General features: G+C 45.6%; 2 protein-coding genes across 7 annotated transcripts in view; both read left to right on the top strand.

The window, feature by feature from the left end:
- Positions 1 to 21,537, top strand: part of Osbpl3 (oxysterol binding protein like 3) — a 183,769-nt gene that overhangs the window by 121,426 nt on the left and 40,806 nt on the right. For 4 of the 6 annotated variants that reach the window (XM_052719296.1, XM_052719292.1, XM_052719297.1 and 1 more), the window contains 3 exons: positions 8,889 to 9,019; positions 12,064 to 12,171; positions 20,499 to 20,633. In XM_052719296.1, the coding sequence (XP_052575256.1) occupies positions 8,889 to 9,019; positions 12,064 to 12,171; positions 20,499 to 20,633 (374 nt within the window). The remainder of the gene's footprint in view (positions 1 to 8,888; positions 9,020 to 12,063; positions 12,172 to 20,498; positions 20,634 to 21,537) is intronic. The other 2 variants (XM_052719295.1, XM_052719294.1) reach the window with 1 other exon arrangement.
- On the top strand, positions 321 to 5,150 carry LOC128098320 (protein S100-A16-like). Its single transcript, XM_052719298.1, has one exon. The coding sequence runs from the start codon at positions 3,976 to 3,978 to the stop codon at positions 4,273 to 4,275; it is 300 nt and encodes a 99-aa protein (XP_052575258.1). The 5' UTR covers positions 321 to 3,975; the 3' UTR covers positions 4,276 to 5,150.

Genomic DNA, 21,537 nt, shown 5'->3' with positions numbered 1-21,537 from the left:
CTCTCATGCTTGGGACAGACTCCTCCCTCAGCCTCCTCTGCTGGCCACCATGTGCTCCTCTCAGTGGCCAGCAGGACTGCTGTCCCATGTCTGTGAGAGCTGAGGTGTTGCCTGGCCCTTCCATCCCGGCTCTTCAAGTGCCTCATGGACATTCTTTAGAAGGTCCTTGCCATGAGGACATTCTAGGATTTGTGGGCGTAGGCCTCTTTAAAACACTGTTACCTTTTAGTGTCATCAACTGCCTATTGAAAGCTGAGGAGACGTGCCCTTCTCCCACAGGGAGACAGACGTCTGGGTTTTACCTACACTGTTGAAACAGCTTGTCAGCAGGGTAGAGGTTGCCATCCATCCTGAGTGTGTCCATCGATCCTGGCTCCCTGCAGTGGTCCCGCCTCCTTGCAGGTCTGTAATCCCCACTCCCCCGCCCCCCACCTCACACACCAGTTGTGCTGTTGGGTCTTGGTCAACCCAGGAGGCTGTAGAGTTGCTGTTTATATCACTCATGTCCCTGAGGTCCAGGTTTGTGCTCCAGGAACAGGCCAGGTGCACTGTTCAGCCACAGCCAGTCCCCTGGGTTTACGGGAGCCTGGCCAGCTCTTCTCCCTTGCTGTGGCGTTCATTTCTACTTGCATCTGTTCAAGCTCCCTCTCGCCTCTTCAGCACCACTAGAGGGGCCTCATGGAACAAAGACCGTGCACAGGGTTGCCCTGAGCCCTAGAACCCCGTGTCCTTTCACACATCTGTGTATTCAGACTCAGCCATGCCTTTCTCCCTGCGAGGATCTTGTTTTGTTACAGACCTTGCCTGTTGTCCTGTGGCTGCAGCAGGGCTCTCCTGACTGGTTTCGATGCAGCTGGATTAAAGTTGAGGATTCATGTCATATAACATGCGAACCATTGAATGTGGCACAAAAGGTCTGAATTATGCTTTTGTAGATCTCAGGAGAGGCAGCAGAGACCCAGCCCAGCTATAAGAGTTCCTCTGTACATTCATTTTTAGGCATGCATTGAACTCGCCATGGCTCGTATTTCTGGCTTTGTGTATGTCAACACACATATAGGCAAGTGGGATGGAATACACTGACTCTTAAAGTCACAATTTTTGTTGCATATATTAGCTTTTACGTTTCCCAAAATGTATTTTATGGGATTCTTAATTCACAGGATGGGTAAAAGTCAAAACAAATTTTGTGATTAAAAACATCTGGAAAATGCTGCTGACTATGGCTGTTTTTGGTTTTACATGTGGAACTGTAGGTAGGGACATCTCCAAAACAGGCCTGCAGACAGGAAACCTGTGAGTTTTGTTAAGCTTTGATTTTCGGTGTTATTTGTGAAATCCCTCATTGACCCATGGCCATCTGGTGGGGAGCATGTCAGCAGACAGGCAGGCGTGGCACTGGAGCAGTAGCTGAGAGCTTAACATCTTATCCACTATCACCCAGCAGAGAGCAGTACTTGGCCACCCCCAGGGACAGGCCACACCCCCTCCAACAAGGCCACACCTCCTAATCTTCCCTAACAGTCCACCAACTGGGGACCAGACTTTCAACTATATGAGCCATTCTCATTCGAACCACAACAGAAGGAGGCATCTACTTTCTGGCATGGAAGAGAAACAGACGTCCTGGCGTCCTATTGATGAGATGAAATCCTCAGTTAGAGATGTGAAAACTCAGATGAGAACAAAGTCCACCTCTGTATTCCTTTGTGCCTGGTGTGTTTTCTAGTGTTAAATTGGAATTGAACAGTCACTTTCTCAACTGTTTTGAGCTACGGAAACCTTGAAGGAAAAGCCGCATCTGTTGCAGCAATACCAAAGATTTTCATAACCTGAGGGAAGGGCAGTCCGTGCATTGTTCACAGTTAGAGTTCACTGTACGTGTGTTGAGCAGTTGGGTTCATGTACATGCTCAGCAAAAAGTAGGGTCATTTAGCACAATTCACTAATGTATCTAAATCAGTTCAGATGGAATACCAATTAGAAAATAATTTACAGCTATGGGCACCATGGAAGAGTTGAAACTTAATAGAGTCAGATTAAAGATCACCAAATCATCCCAGATCACCTAACATCCAGATAGGAATGTTAGTCTTCTGAAGGTTAATTCACATGGTTTCCGTTAAGAAGAGAGAAGGGCTGGAGAGATGGCCCAGTGGTGAAGAGCACTGGCCGCACAGCACAAGGACCATGTTCAGATCCCAGCACCATACAAACGCTGGGCGGGGTCTCAAGTAACCCCAGCACAGAGGCGGGCAGAGACAGGAGGCCCTCTGGGCCCGCCAGCTTCTGACCTAGTGGGGAAGTCCCCAGCGGACAAAACCAAACCTCAGACTCCAGGTCCATTGAGAGACCCTGCCCTTGCACCCCACCAAAAGAAGTCCAAGGCGTAAAAGGATACTTCCTTGAGCATGCACATGCTCTCTGACTGTCTCTGTCTCTCTCTCACACACTACACACACACACACACACACACACGCACGCGCACACACACACACACACGCAAGAGTGAAAGGAAGGAAGGAGAAATGGAATCCTACTGTATTGGGTCTTGTGTTCTCCTGTGCTTTCTCACTGTTTCCTTAAAGCACGGCGAGATGCCAGAATTTCCCACATATTCAGTCCATTTAGGTTTGGAAACCGATTCCTGCAAAGTCTAAACCACAGCGAAGCATCAGGGACTGAGTTTACCTTACTACACAGTTTCTTCCCTCTGTACCACACAGTACTGGCGCTGTTGATAACTCTGGTCTCTCCTGAAGTTAAGAAACTGCTCCGGAGGGAGCACAGGCAGAAGGAGAGCTCCAGCTCAGGATCCACGTATGGCTTCCGGTCTCAGAGCTTCTCCAACCTGTTGCAGTCATGGGAGCCTGAAGCAAGGGGCAAGTGAGGGCCAAGAGTCAACTGGGTAAAACCTACAGTGTCCATTCTGCAGCTGGAGCTGAAGGGTTCTGACAGCCAAAAGCTTCTGGGGGTCAGGTATGGATGGCAGTGCTTACCTGTAATCCCAGGGCTTGGGAGGAGGAGGTAGGAGGACTGTGGGCTTGAGACCAACCAGGCAAGATCCTGAATCTCTCTCTCCCCAAGAGAGCCCAACCCCTGTCCCACTGTCCCAGTCCAGCGAGGCTGAGGGCAGGACAATGAGGATTTTTGTTTGTTTGTTTTTCGAGACAGGGTTTCTCTATGTAGTTTTGGTGCCTGTCCTGGATCTCACTCTGTAGACTAGGTTGGCCTCGAACTCACAGAGATCCGCCTGGCTCTGCCTTCTGAGTGCTGGGATTAAAAGCATGTGCCACCACCGCCACCCGGCTGACAGTGAGGATTTTAAAGCAGGTTCTGTGACTGCCTTCTGATGGTTGACTTCCTCGTGAAGACCAGCAGCCGTGTGGACAGTGTGAAGAGACCCAGGCAAGCATCGCATAGCTGCAGCAGGTCTCCGAGCACTGTGACTGCCGCAGGAGGCAGGCGGGACTGGAGAAGCATGGGCTAAAGATCATCTGGCAAGGGAGTGCTGCCTGGAGAGGGTGGGCCATCCTCTGGGGTGGGTGGCTTGGATGACTTTTGAGGTTCTCTGTAGCTCTGTGCATCTCAGACTTCTTTGTTTATAATAACATACCCAAAGGTGCAGTACACCTATTTAGATATCTTTTTTAAGCTTTTTAGTCTCCAATAAAAATTTTGGATGACGGGAGAAGGAGAGTAATGACACCTGACTGCCTCGCTCTGATGCTCTGTCTTCAGAAAAAGCTCCAGAAAAATCACTTGTCCTGATGGTTATCTTAGAGCTGTCCATTTTATAAGAACCTGGGGAGGAGATCCCTGGGAGGAAGGCCTGGGAAAGAGTCAGGACACAAAAGCTGCATCTCTGGTCGGCCCAGTGCTCCTGAGACAGGTGTCTGCATCATCTGTTGGGTGTCTCTCTGTCAATTGCTTGCTTGGCTGCTGCAAGAGGCCAGGCCCAGCCGAGACAGTGAGATGGCTGACTGCTCTACAGAGCTGGAGAAGGCAGTTGTCCTGGTGGAGAACTTCTACAAATATGTATCCAAGCACAGCCTGGTCAAGAACAAGATCAGCAAGAGCGGCTTCCGCAAGATGCTCCAGAAAGAGCTGAACCACACGCTGATGGACACAGGGAACCGAAAGGCAGCTGACAAACTCATCCAGAACCTGGATGCCAACCGCATCAGCTTTGATGAATACTGGACCATAATAGGCAGTATCACCAGCCCCATGGCCAACCTCATCCACCAGCAGGAGCAGCAGGGCAGCAGTTAGAGGCCCCTCTGGGCCCCTTTTCATGTCCTGACCCATGTCCCGCCAGTGTTCTTCCCATGCTTTCCATTGACTCTTTCCTCTCTTCTCCCTCCAGACCCTTTCCTACCCTTGTTGAACAGCACAAGGGGATGGGGGGCTATCACGGCCTCTTTGTGAGTGTCTCACTGTGGTCATGCTTCCCTGAGCATTCAGTCTCTGGAGGCTGCAGGCCCTGGGGGTCCCCTTTGTGAAATACCAATGCTGTTTGGGGGCCCCCCAAGAGTTTCCTCACCTGTCGAGTCTGTATACTCTCGTAGTGTCTGATGTTCCCGTCTGATCCTTGCCTGATTTTGGGTCTGTCCTGACCTCTGGAGGTGAGCTTGCTGCTTGAGGTCTCCCAGCTCCTGGCTGTGGCAGCTGTGGAAGTGGCAGCACCAATACTACCTTCTTCTTTTCTTCCCAACCTCTTAGCTGGGTGGAGAGGCGTTCCCAGGGGCTCCCGTCCAGCTGTCTCTGTCTGGGAATGACCTAACCTGGATTGAGCCTCCTCCCTGCTCTGCCCCTGAAATAAAGGCTGGATTTGGAGTTTGTAAAAAAAAAAAAAATTGGATGACATTAGAAATAAGAAGACACTCCTGACACAGGAAATGCCTCTAACCTTTGTGAGCCAATGTCACTGTCTTAGTCACGGCTTCCATTGCTGCAGTGAAACACCATGACCAAAAGGGAGTTAAGGGGGAAAGGATGTCTTTGGCTTACACTTCCACAGCACTGTTAATCACTGAAGGAAGTCAGGACAAGAACTCAACAGGGCAGGAACCTGGAGGCAGGAGCTGATGCAGAGGCATGGAGGAGTGCTGCTTACTGACTTGCTCCTCATGACTTACTCAGCCCGCTTTCTTTTTTTTTTTTTTTTTTTTTTTTGGTTTTTCGAGACAGGGTTTCTCTGTGTAGCTTTGCGCCTTTCCTGGAACTCGCTTTGGAGACCAGGCTGGCCTCGAACTCACAGAGATCCGCCTGGCTCTGCCTCCCGAGTGCTGGGATTAAAGGCGTGCGCCACCACCGCCCGGCTCAGCCCGCTTTCTTATAACACCCAGGACCGCCAGCCAAGGGGTGGCCCTACCCACAATGGGCTGGTGCCCCCCCCATCAATCACTAATTAAGAAAATGCCCCATAGCCAGATCTTATGGAGGCATTTCCTCAATTAAGTTTCCCTCCTTTCAAATAGCTCTAGCTTGTGTCAGGTTGACATAGACGAGGCAGCGCAGTCTCTAACAATGCAATTGCCGTCTCCTGGGAGCAGCATCTAGCCACTGCTGGGAGGGATGAATCCTGAGTTGGCCAAGAGTGACAACTTTAATATTCTCTGGGTGGGTCTAAGGCCATTTGAGAAATTCAACCAAGTGTGGTAGAACACTCTGGTAATCCTAACATTTGGGAGCCTGAGGCAGGAGGAACACACATTTGAGGTCAACTTGCGTGACATAGTGAGGCCCTGCTTCAACACACACACACACACACACACACACACACACACACACACACACACACACACACACACCACACACACACACACACACATTTAGTTATCATATATGAATTTAGGGGACCTGGTTTTCTAATCCTCTTTTCAGGTGACTGAGGAAGAGTTTTTTTTTTTTTTTATCTGACAATGAAATATGACGGTATGGGTTTCTCTTTGTTTTTGCCCACTGTGGTCTTAGATAGACATTCCTTCTCCTGAAGATAAGAGAGCTGGCAGCTGCAGAGCCCTTGGCTCTTGCTGGCCAAGCACTCTGTTAGCGAGCTCTGTGCTTGACCTTCCTGGCTGTGCACTCTGAAACAGATAGTGCCCATTCTGTCCTTTAAAACGCATAACCAGGAATCGTCTAGTCTGGTGGAGAGTCTCTCCTGGCAGCAGGGCATCTGAAAGGCAGAGCTAGCCAGGTGCATGCTCATGGTATTTGGAGCAATAAATGTATCCATGGGAAGGAAGAACCCCCAGGGACCCACCAGGACAGCTGTGGGTATCCTGGGGAGCGGAGGGGAGATGTCTCACCGGGCATAAAATGCAGTGAGGTCCCTGTGAGGCCTGTTGCCTTCCTCCCAAAGCAGCTGCTCTTGGGCTCAGCAAGCTCTGGCCAGTCCTCATTCATCTATTCTCTACCGTATGTGCATTTGTTTATAGTCATCCTCCTGATGAGAGCTAAGTATGGCACTGCTCCTGCTGCGCAGATGTCAAGAGAATTCAGGGCATCACTGTGCCTCTCACGCATCTCTTTCGTCATGGTGACTATCATCCTTTCGGTGACATCCATTATGTATTGCATTTGTGCATTAGGTTAAGGACTTGGCCTGCATTGTCTTACTTAATCCTTATTACAGGCTGTAAAGTAAATGCTAGCAGTATCTCCATTAGGGTTCAGGCACATCAGATACTTTCCCAAGGTCATAGAATGATAATGGGCCCCTCCCTTCTGGCCATAGAAGCAGCACCATAGCTTGTAAGTTCGTGTGTGTGTGTGTGTGTGTGTGTGTGTGTGTGTGTGTGTGTGTGTGTGTGAGAGAGAGAGAGAGAGAGAGAGAAAGAGAGAGAGAGAGAGAGAGAGAGAGCGCAAATTGCTTGTTTGCATTAGGATATTATGAGGATTCTCTGGATCTGTCTATCACTAAGTGCCCTGGATGGCACAATCTTCCTTCTTGCTGATAAATGAGGGAAGCAAGTCAGCAGTGAGTATTTGGTTTCTGTTATTGAATAGGCCATTCTTGGATAACAATACCTCTGGAAATGCAAGCCTGTGAAATTTAATAAAATACCAGGTCACTGGAGAAGCCCGTCTCAGTCCCTTCCTTCTTGCCCTCCTGTGACAAACTGTAATGGAAGAAAATGGAAAGACAATATCTAGTGTGGTCTCGGTGATCAGTACTTTAGGTAGCCGTTCCGTTATCCTTAGGAAATTACTTAGATCCTGTGTGATCAGAACCTAAAAGATATTTTGTCATACCTGTTCCTGTCTTCTCCTCTCTCTCTCTCTCTCTCTCTCTCTCTCTCTCTCTCTGTACCTCTGGTATCAGTCCTCACTTGTACTGTTTGAGAGCGGTTTTCCTTGCTGTGTCCTGCTGTGCATGCCCGTGCAGCTGAGCTTCTGGGGATACTCCTGTTCCCACTCCCATCTCACTGCTGCACACTGGGATTGCAGAGTCCAGTGCTGCGGGGGGCTTTCCGTGAGTCCTGGGGACTCGAACTCAGGTTCCTGTGCTCGCATAGCAAGCGCTTTACCCACGGAGGCATCTCCACAGCTCCCAGCTCTTTTTGAAAGCTCCAGTTTGGGCACTTAAGTGATTGCTGGTTCTAGGTTCTCACTGAATCTGAGAGCTCCCCAAAGTGAGCGGAGAGGCTGAACGCCAAAATCGGAGGTGGGGGGGACTCTAGTGCAGCCAGAAGAAACTCGGAACAAATGGGGCGACACCTCATTTTGAATCATTTTGATCTTAACAGAAAAGCTGCAAGTGTAGAACAAAGGACTCCCATAAACCCTCCGCCCAGACTGTCCTTTTTACTTTTTTAAAGTTTCTACAGTTATTTCTCCCCAGCTCTTTCTACACACACACTGAAATTTATTTTGCTGAAATTTTGGAGAAAAGGATTCCTGTGTCATTATGTCATTCTTTGAGGCTTTATATACTGGGCACAGTGCAGTTTTGTAGCACAGGGCCTGTCACTGGGAAATGACACTTTGGTCTCCCATTCGTGATGTCAACTTCTAAAAAAATGTCTTTCAATGTTGTTCTCCCATTGGGTACAGGATCTGGCCCCTGAGCATGCACCATGTTTCATTGTCTTGTTTCTTCAGCACGGTTTAGTTGGGGGCAATTTTTTATAGAGTTGACACCTTACTGTCTTTGAAGAGTTTGGGCCAGTTTTTAAAAATAGATGTTTGGTTGTCTGTGGTTCCCTCGTGATTAAATCCAAGATTGCCTGTCCCTGACTGGCCTTCAGCATAGTGTGACTTTTCCAAGTCACTGTAGGTAGAGGTACCCAGCATTTGCTGGACTCTCACTGGTGGTTGATTTTGACCACCTGGCTGAGTTATGGTCTCATTTTTCTGATGTAGTGATAGCATATTTCCCTTATATCCAGCAAACCTTGTTCTTAACCATTTCTAGCCTTTAAGGATATAAATACTGGTGGTTTTGAACCTCTTTAAGTCATAAAATCGTGGAGTGCCTTAGCAGGCACAGGCCCTAGGATTGACAAGTGTATGTAAATATGTTATGTTAATAGATTATATTTTTCCAAGTAGTTTTAAGTCCACAGCAAAATTGAGCCACACAGTCTCCCCGTGTGCCCCTTGCTACCTACAGAGGCCTCTCCCGCTCTCAGCATCCCACACAGGATTGGGGAAGGTTAAACTGAAGAACCTATGTTGCTGCATGTTGTCACTGGACCCTGCAGTCTCTATTAGGGTTTGCTCCCACACATTCAATGTGCTTTTAAAAATCGATGTAGAATGTATATTTACTGAACTCAGAATACTTCGCTAAAGTCTTGTGTGAGAAATACACTTTTCTGCATTTCGTTTTTAATTGTGCCTCTTCCTTGTTCCTTCTTGTAATGATTCTATCTTTATAGTTTACTTCGCTTTAAGGTCGGCTTTTAATAGCATATCGACGGAGAGAGACAAGCTGAAGCAGTTGATGGAGCTGGACGCCTCCTCCCCGCCTTCTGCTCAGGTCGTCGGGCTGAAGCATGCTCTGTCGTCTGTAAGTGATGTGTGTGTCTTTGTTCCATCAAAGTCTGCAAATGTGCCTGGGCTTGTGAATTACTAATAGTTTCCATTTCCATGACTGCATTGAAAATGGATGATTTTCAGGGTTGAGTTGAATCTCGGGGAGAAAAACCAAACAAATTATCCAAATGATACTCAAGCCTTTCTTCAGACTTAGGCATTCAAAAGAATCCCAAACCATAGTAGCCAGGATTTTCTTGAATGTTCAATTCTCTGAGTTTGATTTCTTCCAATTTCTCTGAATTTTTCTGTTTCGATCAAACTTTTACTGTATGTTTGTCTGGGAGTCTTGCAGACATTTGTTGGTTAATGCTTACAGAGTTTGACATTTGGGAGATTTTGTGGCTCTGAGGCATCATAAGTTTAGATCATCTTAACAAATAACACATGGCAGCAAGAAATTTCCAATTTACACATTTTCTGTCTCCGCTGCAAAGTGCTGATCCTACTTAATGCTCTTCCAAATATGTGAGTGATATTTTATTTGAATAAATAGTATGAAACCTTCCTCTCATGGGCACAGAGATGAGTCATGGAGGGATTGTCAGCCAGACCACTGCCATGGCCTCAGGTGAGTTCCAGCTGGCCATTGTCACTCAGGATTATTTTCTCAGCTTCTGTTTGTTGCTCGGAATGGCTGGGCTCCATTGATATGCTGTGTCCTGTTGTTACCCGAGTAGCTGAAGGTGTCTAACACTTTAACCTTGAACGCTGTCAAGAAGCCAGAGAACCTTTGAAGCAGCATACAGATTTGCTCTTTTCTCCTCGCTTGTGCTTTGGAATTCCTGCTTTAAGAAGAGAAAGAATGCATGCACGTGTAGCATTACTGTCTGAAGCACCACTGACTTGTATTTTGGGTCAGGTGGGATGACTATTAGGATCATGTGACCAGAAGCCAACATAAGCACTGAGGGAAAAAAAAAAGTCCATTCATGGTTTCAATTTGTCATGCTACTGAGAAAAATAATGCTACCAATGTACTGTTAATTAATGAGTGTTACAACATAATGTTAATGATGGACAGTACTTGCTGAAGATATTTTGGATACTTTCATTCAGTGGCAATTCCAACTATGCTATCTTTTGTTTGTTTTGTTTTGTTTTTTTAGGACAGGATCTCAGCCCAGTAGGCCTCATGGAGTCATGTGGTCCTGGCTCCATCTCCCACATGTTTAAATTATAGTCATGTGCCCAATTATGCTATTTTTGAAAGAAAAATTTAAAAATAATATTGGATCACTTCATATGTAGAGTCTCCATCTTTAAATTTTATTTGTTTGTTTATTTATTTTAGGTTTTTTTCAAGACAGGGTTTCTCTGTGTAACAGCCCTGGCTATCATGGAACTCGATCAGTAGTTCAGGCTAGCCTTGAACTCATAGAGATCCACCTGCCTCTGCCGTCCGAGTGCTGGGATTAAAGGTGTACACCCACCATGCCTGGCTTTCCGAATCCCTTTCTTAAGGTTGGAGAGAAAGAGACATCTTTTGGACCTTGGTGAACAGCTGGCACAGCTGTTCTTCCACTTTTTCTTTGAGGTTTATTTCTTGCTGGTACACACTCTCATTGTTCCTGTCTGTGTGGCTCTTAATGCTTTTAGAAAGTCCCTCTGATGATGGGGTCTCTGAAGTTCCTTCCCATGGACCTCCTCTCCCTTCCCCTTCTCACAGAGGTCCAGCCTTCTTGCTAATCCACTTGGCTACACTTACTGGACTATGGTTTCCAGGCCAGATTTGCATCACCTTTTCTAAGGCATGCACTCGCACCCACATTAACAGTTTAGAAAGAAGTAAGATAAAACACAGGATACTTTCTTTCCCTTTTGGCTTAGATTTCTGATTTAGCCCAAGACTTGTTTCTTCAAAACTATTTTTTCTTAGAATAATCACAGAACTATTACAATGGATATATGAATATACAGGTCCTGAATTTGATATATATATATATTTAATATAATATATATTACCACAACTTCTAGGCTTTGCTAAGATTCTAGCCACTGTAACAGTGATGTGTTGCCCCGAAGGGGTTGTTATATATGGTTACGTGACCCTAGTTCTTGTTCAGAGTTTCTCAAATGATTCAAGGGTTCTTAGAATGACCTATGTCCTCTATGGCCACTGAAAAGTAAAACTAGAGCCGGCCATGGTGACCTTGCAATCTCAGCTCCTGGGAGGAGAGGCCAGCCTGGGCTACAGAGGGAGAGCATGTTTCATACATTCAACAGTGATGATAAGAAAGGAAATAAAGGAAGTCCTTGTGGGGATCCAGGCAGTAGACAAGGCAGTCGCAAGAGTCTGCCCCTCCTAAAGATAGACCTATAGTCCTAATGCACAGGAGTGCCAAGGGCAAGGGAAGGAAGTACACGTCTTCCTTTTCCCGTGAGCCGCGTCCTGGCGGAGAGGTTGAGATAGGAGGTGGGATAGTCCCAGGAGGAACTAGAGGTCTTGGGTAGTTTGTTTTATGTTCATGGCTCACACCCAGCACCATGGTCTGTAAGCATTTAAGATGTGTAAGTAAGGTTGCTTGTTTATTGTTTAAAAAGTAAACTGTCTTATTCCCCAAAATGAGTAAGTCACCAGCATTCTTCTTCGGTCCAGTGCAGCAGCGTGATAATGAACTCACACTGGGTCATGTCCACGGGCATCTTGTCAAGGACAGGAGGGGCTAGGAATCACTAGGTTTGGTGGGATTGGGGCCCGCTCCACAGATCAGCATGGCAGGAAGAAAAGATACTGTGAATCACCAATTTTCAAAGCTGATGTTGTCTATGGCTTCCTTCTGCAGCCTTATTAACCCTCTTCCCACCTGGGAGATGAGATTAACAAGGAGTGTCCCAGACCCATTTGTTACCTCCCAGCCTCCTGCTGGAGAGCATTGGGGAAAGCCCGGACACACCCCTAGAGGGTCCTGTCCAGGGGGATCTTCGCTTCTAGACTTGCTTGTGCCCAGCGCGCTGCTGCGTTTTCCTGAACTGTCCATTTACTAATAAAGCCCTGCTATTTTTAACATATTCCAGGCCCTAGCACAAAACACAGATCTTAAAGAACGCTTACGCAGAATCCATGCGGAAACTCTGCTCTTCGACTCTCCCGCTGTTCCCAAGTCGGGGGACAACCTGGCAGAGGTGGGTAGGTCTCATCTGATGACTGTTCTCTGCAACTGCCACCCAATCCCCAGAGCCCTCTGTCCAGTGGCATCGCTCTCTGCTCCACCCCCTTGAGTGGCGGCCATGCTCCTGGCCTCCCCTGGCGATGCCACAGCCCAGCTCTGGCTGAGCACGTGGGATTCGAAGCTGTGCTGGCAGAATGCCACTCAGCACACTAGTCGGCTGTCTCTTCAGCGAGTCCTTCTGTGTCTCTATACCTCATTCCCACTAAGTGTGATTCCTTTCACCGTGTGTTACCTGAGTGGGAGCTAGAGAAAGACAAGGGTTTTTCCTTGTCGTTTCTGAAGAAACCTCCATGTCTGTGACCCAGAGTGTCCAGTTCCTTGCAGGCTTCTTGTGCTCTGCAAAAGCCATGCTAGTCTTTACCGTAACTGTCCCTTTTCCCTTCTTCCTGTTTTGTTTTTTCCTCTTTTGTAACACAGCTCTGTACTCCTAGGGGCAGAAGTACTGCACTGCCATCAAAATCTATTGTCAGTAAACACACGTTCGGAAGGCCTTTTACTGAGATGCAATAGAGTGGTCATTTGCCTCTTGGGTCCTAGTTCAACCCACAGACCCCCGACACACACACACACACACACACACACACACACACACACACACACACACACGCACACACAGACACCACACACACACACACACACACACACGCGCGCACACACGCATATGCGCGCGCACACACACACAAACAAAATGAGGTCATTTCTCAAGTCTTGGTTGGGATTTTTGCCCCAAATGGTCCTTTAAACGTGTTTAAAATGAGCAATTTCAGAAAAATACGTTGTGAGCCTTGAAAAATAAGAATGGCTAGAAAAGGTGACAGCTGATTATAAGTGTCTCTGGTATTCAGATGTCTACCTCAGATGTGCAAAATTTTCCATCAACAAACTGGTTAGATTTAAAATGAAAATAGGGAAGCAGGCTGGGGAGGTAATGCAGTCAATAAAATGCCAAGGACCCCCCCCCCAAAACCCACATAAAAAATACAGGTGTGATGGCACATTCTTGGGATCCTAGGATGTAGAGGCAGTTGGATGACGGGCTCTCTGGCCGGCCAGCCCAGCCTACATGGTGAGTTTCAGGCCAGCAAAACGCTGTCACCTCTCTCCAGCAACGGTAGGCACTGGGCCAGTGACATGGCTCAGTGGGCAGAGACTCTTTCCTCAAATCTCAGAAACCTGAGTTGAATCCCTGGGCCCCAGAAGGAGAGAACTAGTTCCTCAAAGTGGTCCTCTGACCTCCTCATATAGTTTACAGAAGAAGAAGAAAAAGGTGGGCGGAGCCTGAGGAATGACACCCACAGTTGTCTTCTCCCCCCACGTCTCTCACACACTGTACACCCCCACACTCACACACATAGGTCACAAAGGGCTTGCGTATACATTTGTAAATTCTTCGTCTTCTTAAGAAGACCCACACCGTCCCGATTCTGTGTGTGAGCTGAGGACGAAGGAGGTGGAGGCCAAGACACCGGGCCACCTGTCCTATATGCAACACACACATGCCGACAGGCCAGAGCCACACCCTCATGGTGGTAGCTGAGGATGAAACTCCTCTGCAGGAGACCTCCAAGAGACCAGCCCTGCACCCTCCCCTGAGGGCCTGGCACTTCAGGCCCAAGCCTGTTCACCAGCCAGGCCCTTTCAAGTGTGCACATGAGCTGACATGGGCCAAGACTTTCCTGTGTCTGGCCGTCACGGAGCATCGTTTGCTGCAGGCATTGTGGCATCTCCAATCACACACTGATTTCCAGGCACTTCTTACCATTTATAATCATATTATCATCATGTAAATCACACTTACATGTTTTATGATTAAATAGATAACCTTCACCAAGCATTTGTGAGCCCATGTCTAGTGTCCAGGGTGCATCACTCAAGCTGTATGTGTTTTGAGATAAAACCCAAAGCCCAGGTCTACAAAAATGCACATTTTGGGACCAGTCTCAAAAAGGAATAACCAGAAAGCTTAAACGTACTGAACTGTTCAGAAGGGTGCTACCACAGCCTTGAACTTGGCCTTCCACAGCATTCTTGGGTTGGTTATGTGCTTGTCTCATTTATTTCCTCTTTCAGACAGCTTCTGTTTCCCATGGTTTAGCCTTTTATTCCCACTGAGTGACTCAAGGCTAACTTTCCCAGCAAAGAAAAGCCATTGTTGCCTTCAGGAAATAAGAGCAGAAATAAATAAGAATGGCCACATAGACTGAAAAACAACAACAACAACAAAAAAACCAGCCCCTAAACCGTGTGTGTGTCTGTCTGTCTGTGTGTGTTAACTAAATGTTTAGTTACTTAAAAATTTTAAAAACATTTATTTAGTGTGTACATGTATATATGTGTGTGCACGTGCACATACATAAATGCACCACAGGGCATGTGTGGGGTCATAGAGCAACTTGCAGGAGTCCGTTCTCTCCTTCTACCATGTGGGGTCTAGGGGTTGAATCTAGGTCACGGTGGCAGGTGCCTTCATAGGCTGAGCTATCTCACGCACCCTGAGTTACCTTTTGTAGGTGACTCCCAGGAGCCTCAGACACCTTACAGCAGAATGACAGTCCCCAACAATAGGTTCAGTCCAAAAGCTTCTGCTTGTCTGGCCTTCCGCTGTTTATTCCCTTTCTGTTGCCACCTTTTGGCTGTACAAAGGAGCTGCTGCTGGTGTTGGGCCCAGATACTGAACCCCAAGATCCCTTCTTCTTAGAAATGACCCCCTCAACTTACTCAAGACACTCCTACTATGGATTCCTAAGTGTGGCATTTTAATATCACCAGGCCAGTATTAATGATTGTATTATTATTATTATAGATTATCTTATTTTAGATTAGAAATCAAAGGTCAAGTGAGATCTGTGGGAGTAATGTCTAATATCTAAGTGGCATTTAAGAATGAGCATGATGGGGACATGTGTAATCACAACACTCAGAAGACCCAGACAAAAGGACAGCTTGAAGCCAGCCCAAGGTTAGATAGTGAGTTCCAGGCCTGTCTAGATCATAGTGAGATCCCAGTCCAAACAAATTAATAAATCCCCCTTCAGGCACCTTTAAAACATCTATGACTTTTAAAAAATCCCTTTATTTTACTTATATATATGGGTTTCCTCACTTTGTTTTTTTATGTTGGGACCAAACACTGGACATTATTGTACAAATTCTTCCTTCACCTTGACTCTGTGGAGTAGGGGATGGTAGTTTCAGTTTAGAAACAGGGAAAGCAAAGCCCAGAGTGGTTTAATAACTTCCACCAGAAACACAGCTTATAAAATCAAATCAGGATTTAAATTCACTACTTATGAGGCCAGAGTGTGTGTTCTCACCTCAGTTTCCCACCTCTGTGTCATGAGGAAAACTGGCTGATCCTGAAGACAGAGTGCTCCTGGGGGGTCCTCTTTTTCGAGTGAGTGGTGGTGGAGTGGGGAATGACTGTCTGGGGCGTGGACGTGGCTTTTTGTTTCTCCTAAAAGAAGGAAATACATGGATAAGAAAGGCATCTAAATCCAGTGGAAAAAGGCAGATTATTCAATAAATTAGGTCAGTACAGCTCAAAGCAATTTGAAAAGAAGCTTAAGTTTTCTTCCGTTGTGTGCTAAAGATCCAAGTTAAATATAAAGTTGAGACAAAAATCAATTTGAATATTTATCAAACTGCTAGAATAAGGATCTCCTAAACTGGGGAGTAATAAAAATTTTCAATAGAAATGTTACCTAAACTTGACTTTTTTTTTTAATAGAGAAAATGTTTCAAAAATAAGAAGGCACATTTAAAAAAAAAAAAGAAAAATATCTTCAGTGAAAATGACAGCCTTATATAATGCTGTGGACAAAGGTCAAATGATACCAAGTAACTTAAGACATCAACAAACAGTAGACACAGATAATTCACACTGACCAGGCATAGCATACATATTTCTGGGGTTTGTTTCTGAGGGATTAAAAAAAAAACAAACTTTCATTTTCCAAGTCTGTCTTGAGGGGTTTAACTACTTAGATATATTCAGAGATATCATCAGGTTATCTTACTGGTGAGTGAGTATTGTAGAGCATATGGACACAGCCTAAATGGTAGAGCTGACTATATACCAAGTCTCTATGCTAGAACCCCCAATAAAAATGCTCACAGCTTTGCATTTTCTTGCTATAAACCAACAGAGAACCTGAGTGTCATCTTTCTCTGCTTTCTGTCCCACTTCAGTGCTTCTGAGCAATAGAGTCTCCTCTCTTGTGATTGGAGTCTGTTCCCCTGGACACCTCCTGGAGGAATGCCTGTGGCTGGCTTGCTGTTGACTAGTTTTCCTTCTGTGAGTAGAGTGCAGTCTAAAATACTGGCTAGAAAGCGTAACAATGACACAGCCCAGTAGTTGTGTATTATTACGGTCAGCATTGTGCACTGGGCATAACCCCATCTATTGTGCTGTTAAACAGCTAGCCTCAGCAGGCTCATTCACTCCAGCATCTCCACAGATAGAGTCATCACCCTTTGCTGTGGTGACATCACCAGGGGACAGGAATTTTCTAGCTCTGTTATAAGCTTTTGTGACACTTAGTTAGACATATCATTGGCACGTGGCTGTACTATTAAGGTCACAGGCAAACAGGTGTTCAGAAGGAAGCCCCTGCACCACACGTATCCTGGCCTGTCCCACAGCAACATTCTACAGCTCTCTTTTTATAAGGAACAATCAGTCTAAGGAAAATGAAAATCAGATCAGCACAACATTTTCTTAAATGTCGAAGTAACTAGTAATCCCATGTTTATAGTCTTAAACATTTTTGGTAATTCTACTTCTGGAAATGATTCTGGAGAAATAATGAGATTTGTGTAAAGACATACAATGATGCTCCCTGGATTGCAGTCTGCAGCTACCCTTCCTTCCAGTACAGAACTGAACTGCCCCTCTGTAGCACACCAGTGTAATAAAATACCTGTCGGCTGGAGTTCCTTCTCTCAGAGACTTTTTCCTGGCCTGGGAACCTATTCACAGTGTCAAGTAATGTAATGGACAAGGCACACACATGGACAGTTTGATCCCTGCTTAAAAACAAGAACTACACAACTTTTTTTCTAGATGTGTGTGTGCGTGCGCGTGCGTACGTGCATGCGTACATGCGCGTGTGTGTGTGTGTGTGTGTGTGTGTGTGTGTGTGTGTTTTAAACAGGGTTTTACTATGTATCTCTGGTTGCCTGAAACGTACTGTGTAAACCAGACAAACCTGGAACTCAAGGCAGTCTTCCTGACTGCCTTCTGAGTTCTGTGGTTATAATAATGAGCCACCATGCCCAGCTACACCAGTATTTTAATAGAAATATATATATATATATATATATATAGATATATAGATATATATCTATATATATATCGATATGAGTGATGGATCTTTTGAGGGGTACCTACTCTATTTGCATTTTTGTGTTTTTTATTTTTCAAACACATACTGCTTTTATCCTAAGAACACATTACTGTTAGAAAAAGTTATTTTAATGCATTGTTGGCTGAGAAAATTTAATTATGTTTGTAAATTGTATGATTATAGTTATTACAAAACAAAAGTATGTGAATAAAAAGATTGGCGAGAAAATGTCCACAGGCTTGTAGCAATTGTTTTAGTGTGATGGGATTTGGGGTGTTATCTATCCCTCCTTTTTTTATGTTTAATTTGTTGTAATATGCACAACAGGTAGACAGCCACTCCTGAGCTACAGTGAGGGAAGTTACTGTGCTGAACTGTGTTCCTATTTTAAATAAGACCCTGTGTTCTTTGAAAAGCTGTGCTGGAGGGCGGGTGCTACAGTGTCCTGGTGTTTTCAGTATGAGGTCATAAGCAGTTGCTGAAGTTATGGGACACCAAGAACAGGTAGGGGCTAGGATCCCAAATCTGAAATGTTTCAAAACCCAAACGTTTTGAACAACATAATACCACACATGAAAAATTCCATACCTGACCTCATGTGACAGGTGTCAACCTAAAATCAGTTCCCTAAAAATACCCTACATTACCCTCAGACTTCATGTATAAGTAAATAGGAAATGTAAGGAACTTTATGTTGACACTTTGGCCCACTCCTAAGATACCTTATTATATTTTTAGAAATCCCTTTTAAAAGTGAAATCCAAAACACAGCTGCACCTAAACATTTTAGCTAATGATTTTCAACATGTATTGTTTTCAGTGTTGATAAGTCAGGAAATCCTTTTGACTGGGTCTGGGAGGAGGAAGCTAGAGCAGGTAGGTGTGGTGATGAATTAATGAGAAGCACAAGTAAATAAATCATTAGCCTCTCTGAGTTGGGGCCCACAGGAGACAGGGGAAGATTCTGTCGCCTGCATGCACCTTTAAGGAGTCCTGCTGGGCACTGCGGTGTCTTCAGCTCTGCAGCCTTGTGCCTGGGTCTTCGGAGGAGAGAGGCATTTATTTCCTTTAAGAAAGCAACCGCCTACTACTAATGGGTGAAGGCTCACCGACATGGCTGCCTAAATAAGACCTGAACAAATAGGACACCTAAAGATGTGATAACATGACAGAGGGAAATCTCATGGGAACCTCAACCCTAGACAAAGAACTTAGGCTACTAAGAGGTGCTGAGAGCAGAAGTCTTTCCCAGGGAAGACCACCACCCCCCATTGGTTATCCAACCTCACATGGTCGGCCCTGAAAATGTACATACAAGTAACGTTATGAAGTACTTCTATATGTAGAAGTGTGTGTGTGTGTGTGTGTGTGTGTGTGTGTGTGTGTGTGTGTGTGTGTGTGTGTGAGAGAGAGAGAGAGAGAGAGAGAGAGAGAGAGAGAGAGAGAGAGAGAAGAAGAAGAAGAAGAAGAAGAAGAAGAAGAAGAAGAAGAAGAAGAAGAAGAAGAAGAAGAAGAAGCCATGAATTTGAAAGAGCAGGGGTTAGAGGGAGAAAGTAGGGGAAATGGTGTAATTATATGTTAAATTTCAAAATAATTATTTTAGAAAGAAAGCAGCTGCCATACATGGAGATCCTTGTAGGGGATAGAGAAAGCTGACTTTTGGAGGCTGTATAAAGTATTTAAGCCCGTACCTTGGGCTGATGTGGAAAGACTCCAAGAGGAGAGATGTAGAATTCCCTCTGTTCCTAAAATTCAAAGGACTCATTGCTGTCTGTTAATTAGGAAACTGCTGAGGCCTCCTGTCCCAGTGGACCTCCTTGGGCACAGTATCTGTTGATGAGATGAGCAGGGACATCCTGAACTCATGAGACCTTTGGGTGTGACAGCATCTGCCTGAACTTCTCCTTTCCATCTGGTTCTGTGACTCACTTTTCAGATGCATGATAATACTGAAGCCACCCCAGCAGGCCAGTGAAGTTCCTGAGCTGACCAGGGACTCAGGAGTCCAAGGAATTACCTTGTCCTAAATCTGTTCTAATCAGGCTCTGGGTTGCAAGAGTCAGTGTTAAGGTCAACTTTGTCTCCCACTTCCTGTAGCCCAGGGTCTGTTGGTGGCTCTGGTCTAATGTGGACATGCCCACAGGTCAGAAGCCTTGTATCGTTCCATGTTCATCTGTGATTGGATGAGGACTACATGCAAATATTTGCTTGATTCATTGAGTAGGGTTGAAATTTTACTTGCAGATAGAATAGAAAGCGCATCCCCTGGGTATCCAGGATCCTTCTCAATGAATCTGGACTCAGTGGAGTGGAGAATGGAGGAACACAAGAAAAAAGCAGTGTTACTCTGCTAAGTTGTAGCATCATCCTTGGTGGCTGAAGTTTCCTTCCTTTTAAGAGTCATTGTGGGCGAAGAGAGACAAGGAAATTAATCCCACTCACCCATGAATAAGGAATGATCTACCATCATGGGCACCTCTGGACCAAAAGACAGAGTTTATTTGTTAAGGGAGTCCCTGGAAGCAGGATATTGGCCTCTGAATATGCACTGGGACACCCTGCTTGGAATCAGCCATGCATTGAGGGGAGTTTAGCCTGGGAAGAAGCATCCTGAGTGGTAGAGAGTAAGAGGATGTCACTCAGTGTTGGACCCTTCCTACTCCTCAAAGGACAAAGCTGGCTTGTGCTTGAGATCTGTGGCACGCACGTGTCTGAACAATGTTCATGCCCGTAAGTGAAGCATCCTTTGGGGAGAGAACTTTATTTCTCGTTTTGTTTCTCGTGAGGCTCACTTCTCCTTTGAAGCTGACCTCTGCTCTGTGTTGCCTGTTTGCATGGGCCTGTGACCCAGTGTTTGTGCGAGTCAACCATTTGTGGATTGTGTTTCTCTTGAGGCTGTTCTAAATATGCAATCCTCTTTCTGCTCTTCCACCAGGAAATCTCAGGGGACGAAAGCCGAGCCCTGGTGCACCAGCTCTCCAACGAGAGCAGACTGTCCATCACCGACTCCCTCTCTGAGTTTTTTGATGCCCAGGAAGTTCTGCTGTCTCCTAGCTCGTCAGAAAACGAGGTTTGAACACTGTTTTCAGTCAGCTGCCCCACCCCCCCAATCTCCTTTATGACTTTGTTCACCAAACTGTTCAGTAAGATCTGTGAACAGAAATCTTAGACTCCATGGCTCCTCCACACCATTACATTCTGAGGGTCTGCTTGCAATGCACACCCCCCGCCACAGCACAAAATGATACTGTCCGCTAAGAAAATGTGAAATTCAGGGTGTTGGACTCCCTCATGTTTCTGTACTTAGACTTCTCATTGCTAGTTATGAATTCTGCCTGTTCATGTGCCTGCTTTATATCTTGTCATCATGTTAATTTGTTAGACATTTTCTATCATTACTGTCTGATATGTTTATTATATTAATTTATATTTATAAACATGGCTTTAAATTGATGCATAAAAAATATATTTTCTGGAATAGGCTAGCATTTGGAGCTAGCACATAGTTAGCATTACTATGTGTGATTTTTATCCATTAAATATAGAGAAATACAATAAAAGTATATATTTATATATTATATAGTATATAAAATACAATTTTGTTTATGTACTAACTCCCATGCAAGAGTCGTTTTTCACAGAGTTCAAAAATAAGTATTAGCATGTTCTGGAAATACTGCAAAATAAGAATTTTTATGATGACAGCAGTAACACTGGAGATTTTTTGTTTGTTTATTTTTCTTTGAGAACCAAGAATATCTAAGAATGTTCTCCCTCCCTCCTTCCGTCCCTCCCTCCTCCTGTCCCTCCCTCCTCCCGTCCCTCCCTCCTTCCTTCCGTCCCTCCCTCCTTCCTTCCGTCCCTCCCTCCTTCCTTCCGTCCCTTTCTCCCTTTGCTGGGGCCCAAACTTGGGTCCCTCGCACCCTAGGCAGCAGTCCACCTGCACCCCCAGCCCTAGCAGTTAGTTTCTTTGT

The sequence above is a fragment of the Peromyscus californicus genome, unplaced genomic scaffold, assembly GCF_007827085.1.
Source record: "Peromyscus californicus insignis strain IS unplaced genomic scaffold, ASM782708v3 Scaffold_6__1_contigs__length_162567912, whole genome shotgun sequence".
Classification (NCBI taxonomy): Eukaryota; Metazoa; Chordata; class Mammalia; order Rodentia; family Cricetidae; genus Peromyscus; species Peromyscus californicus.
This window is presented reverse-complemented; position numbering and strand designations above follow the sequence as displayed.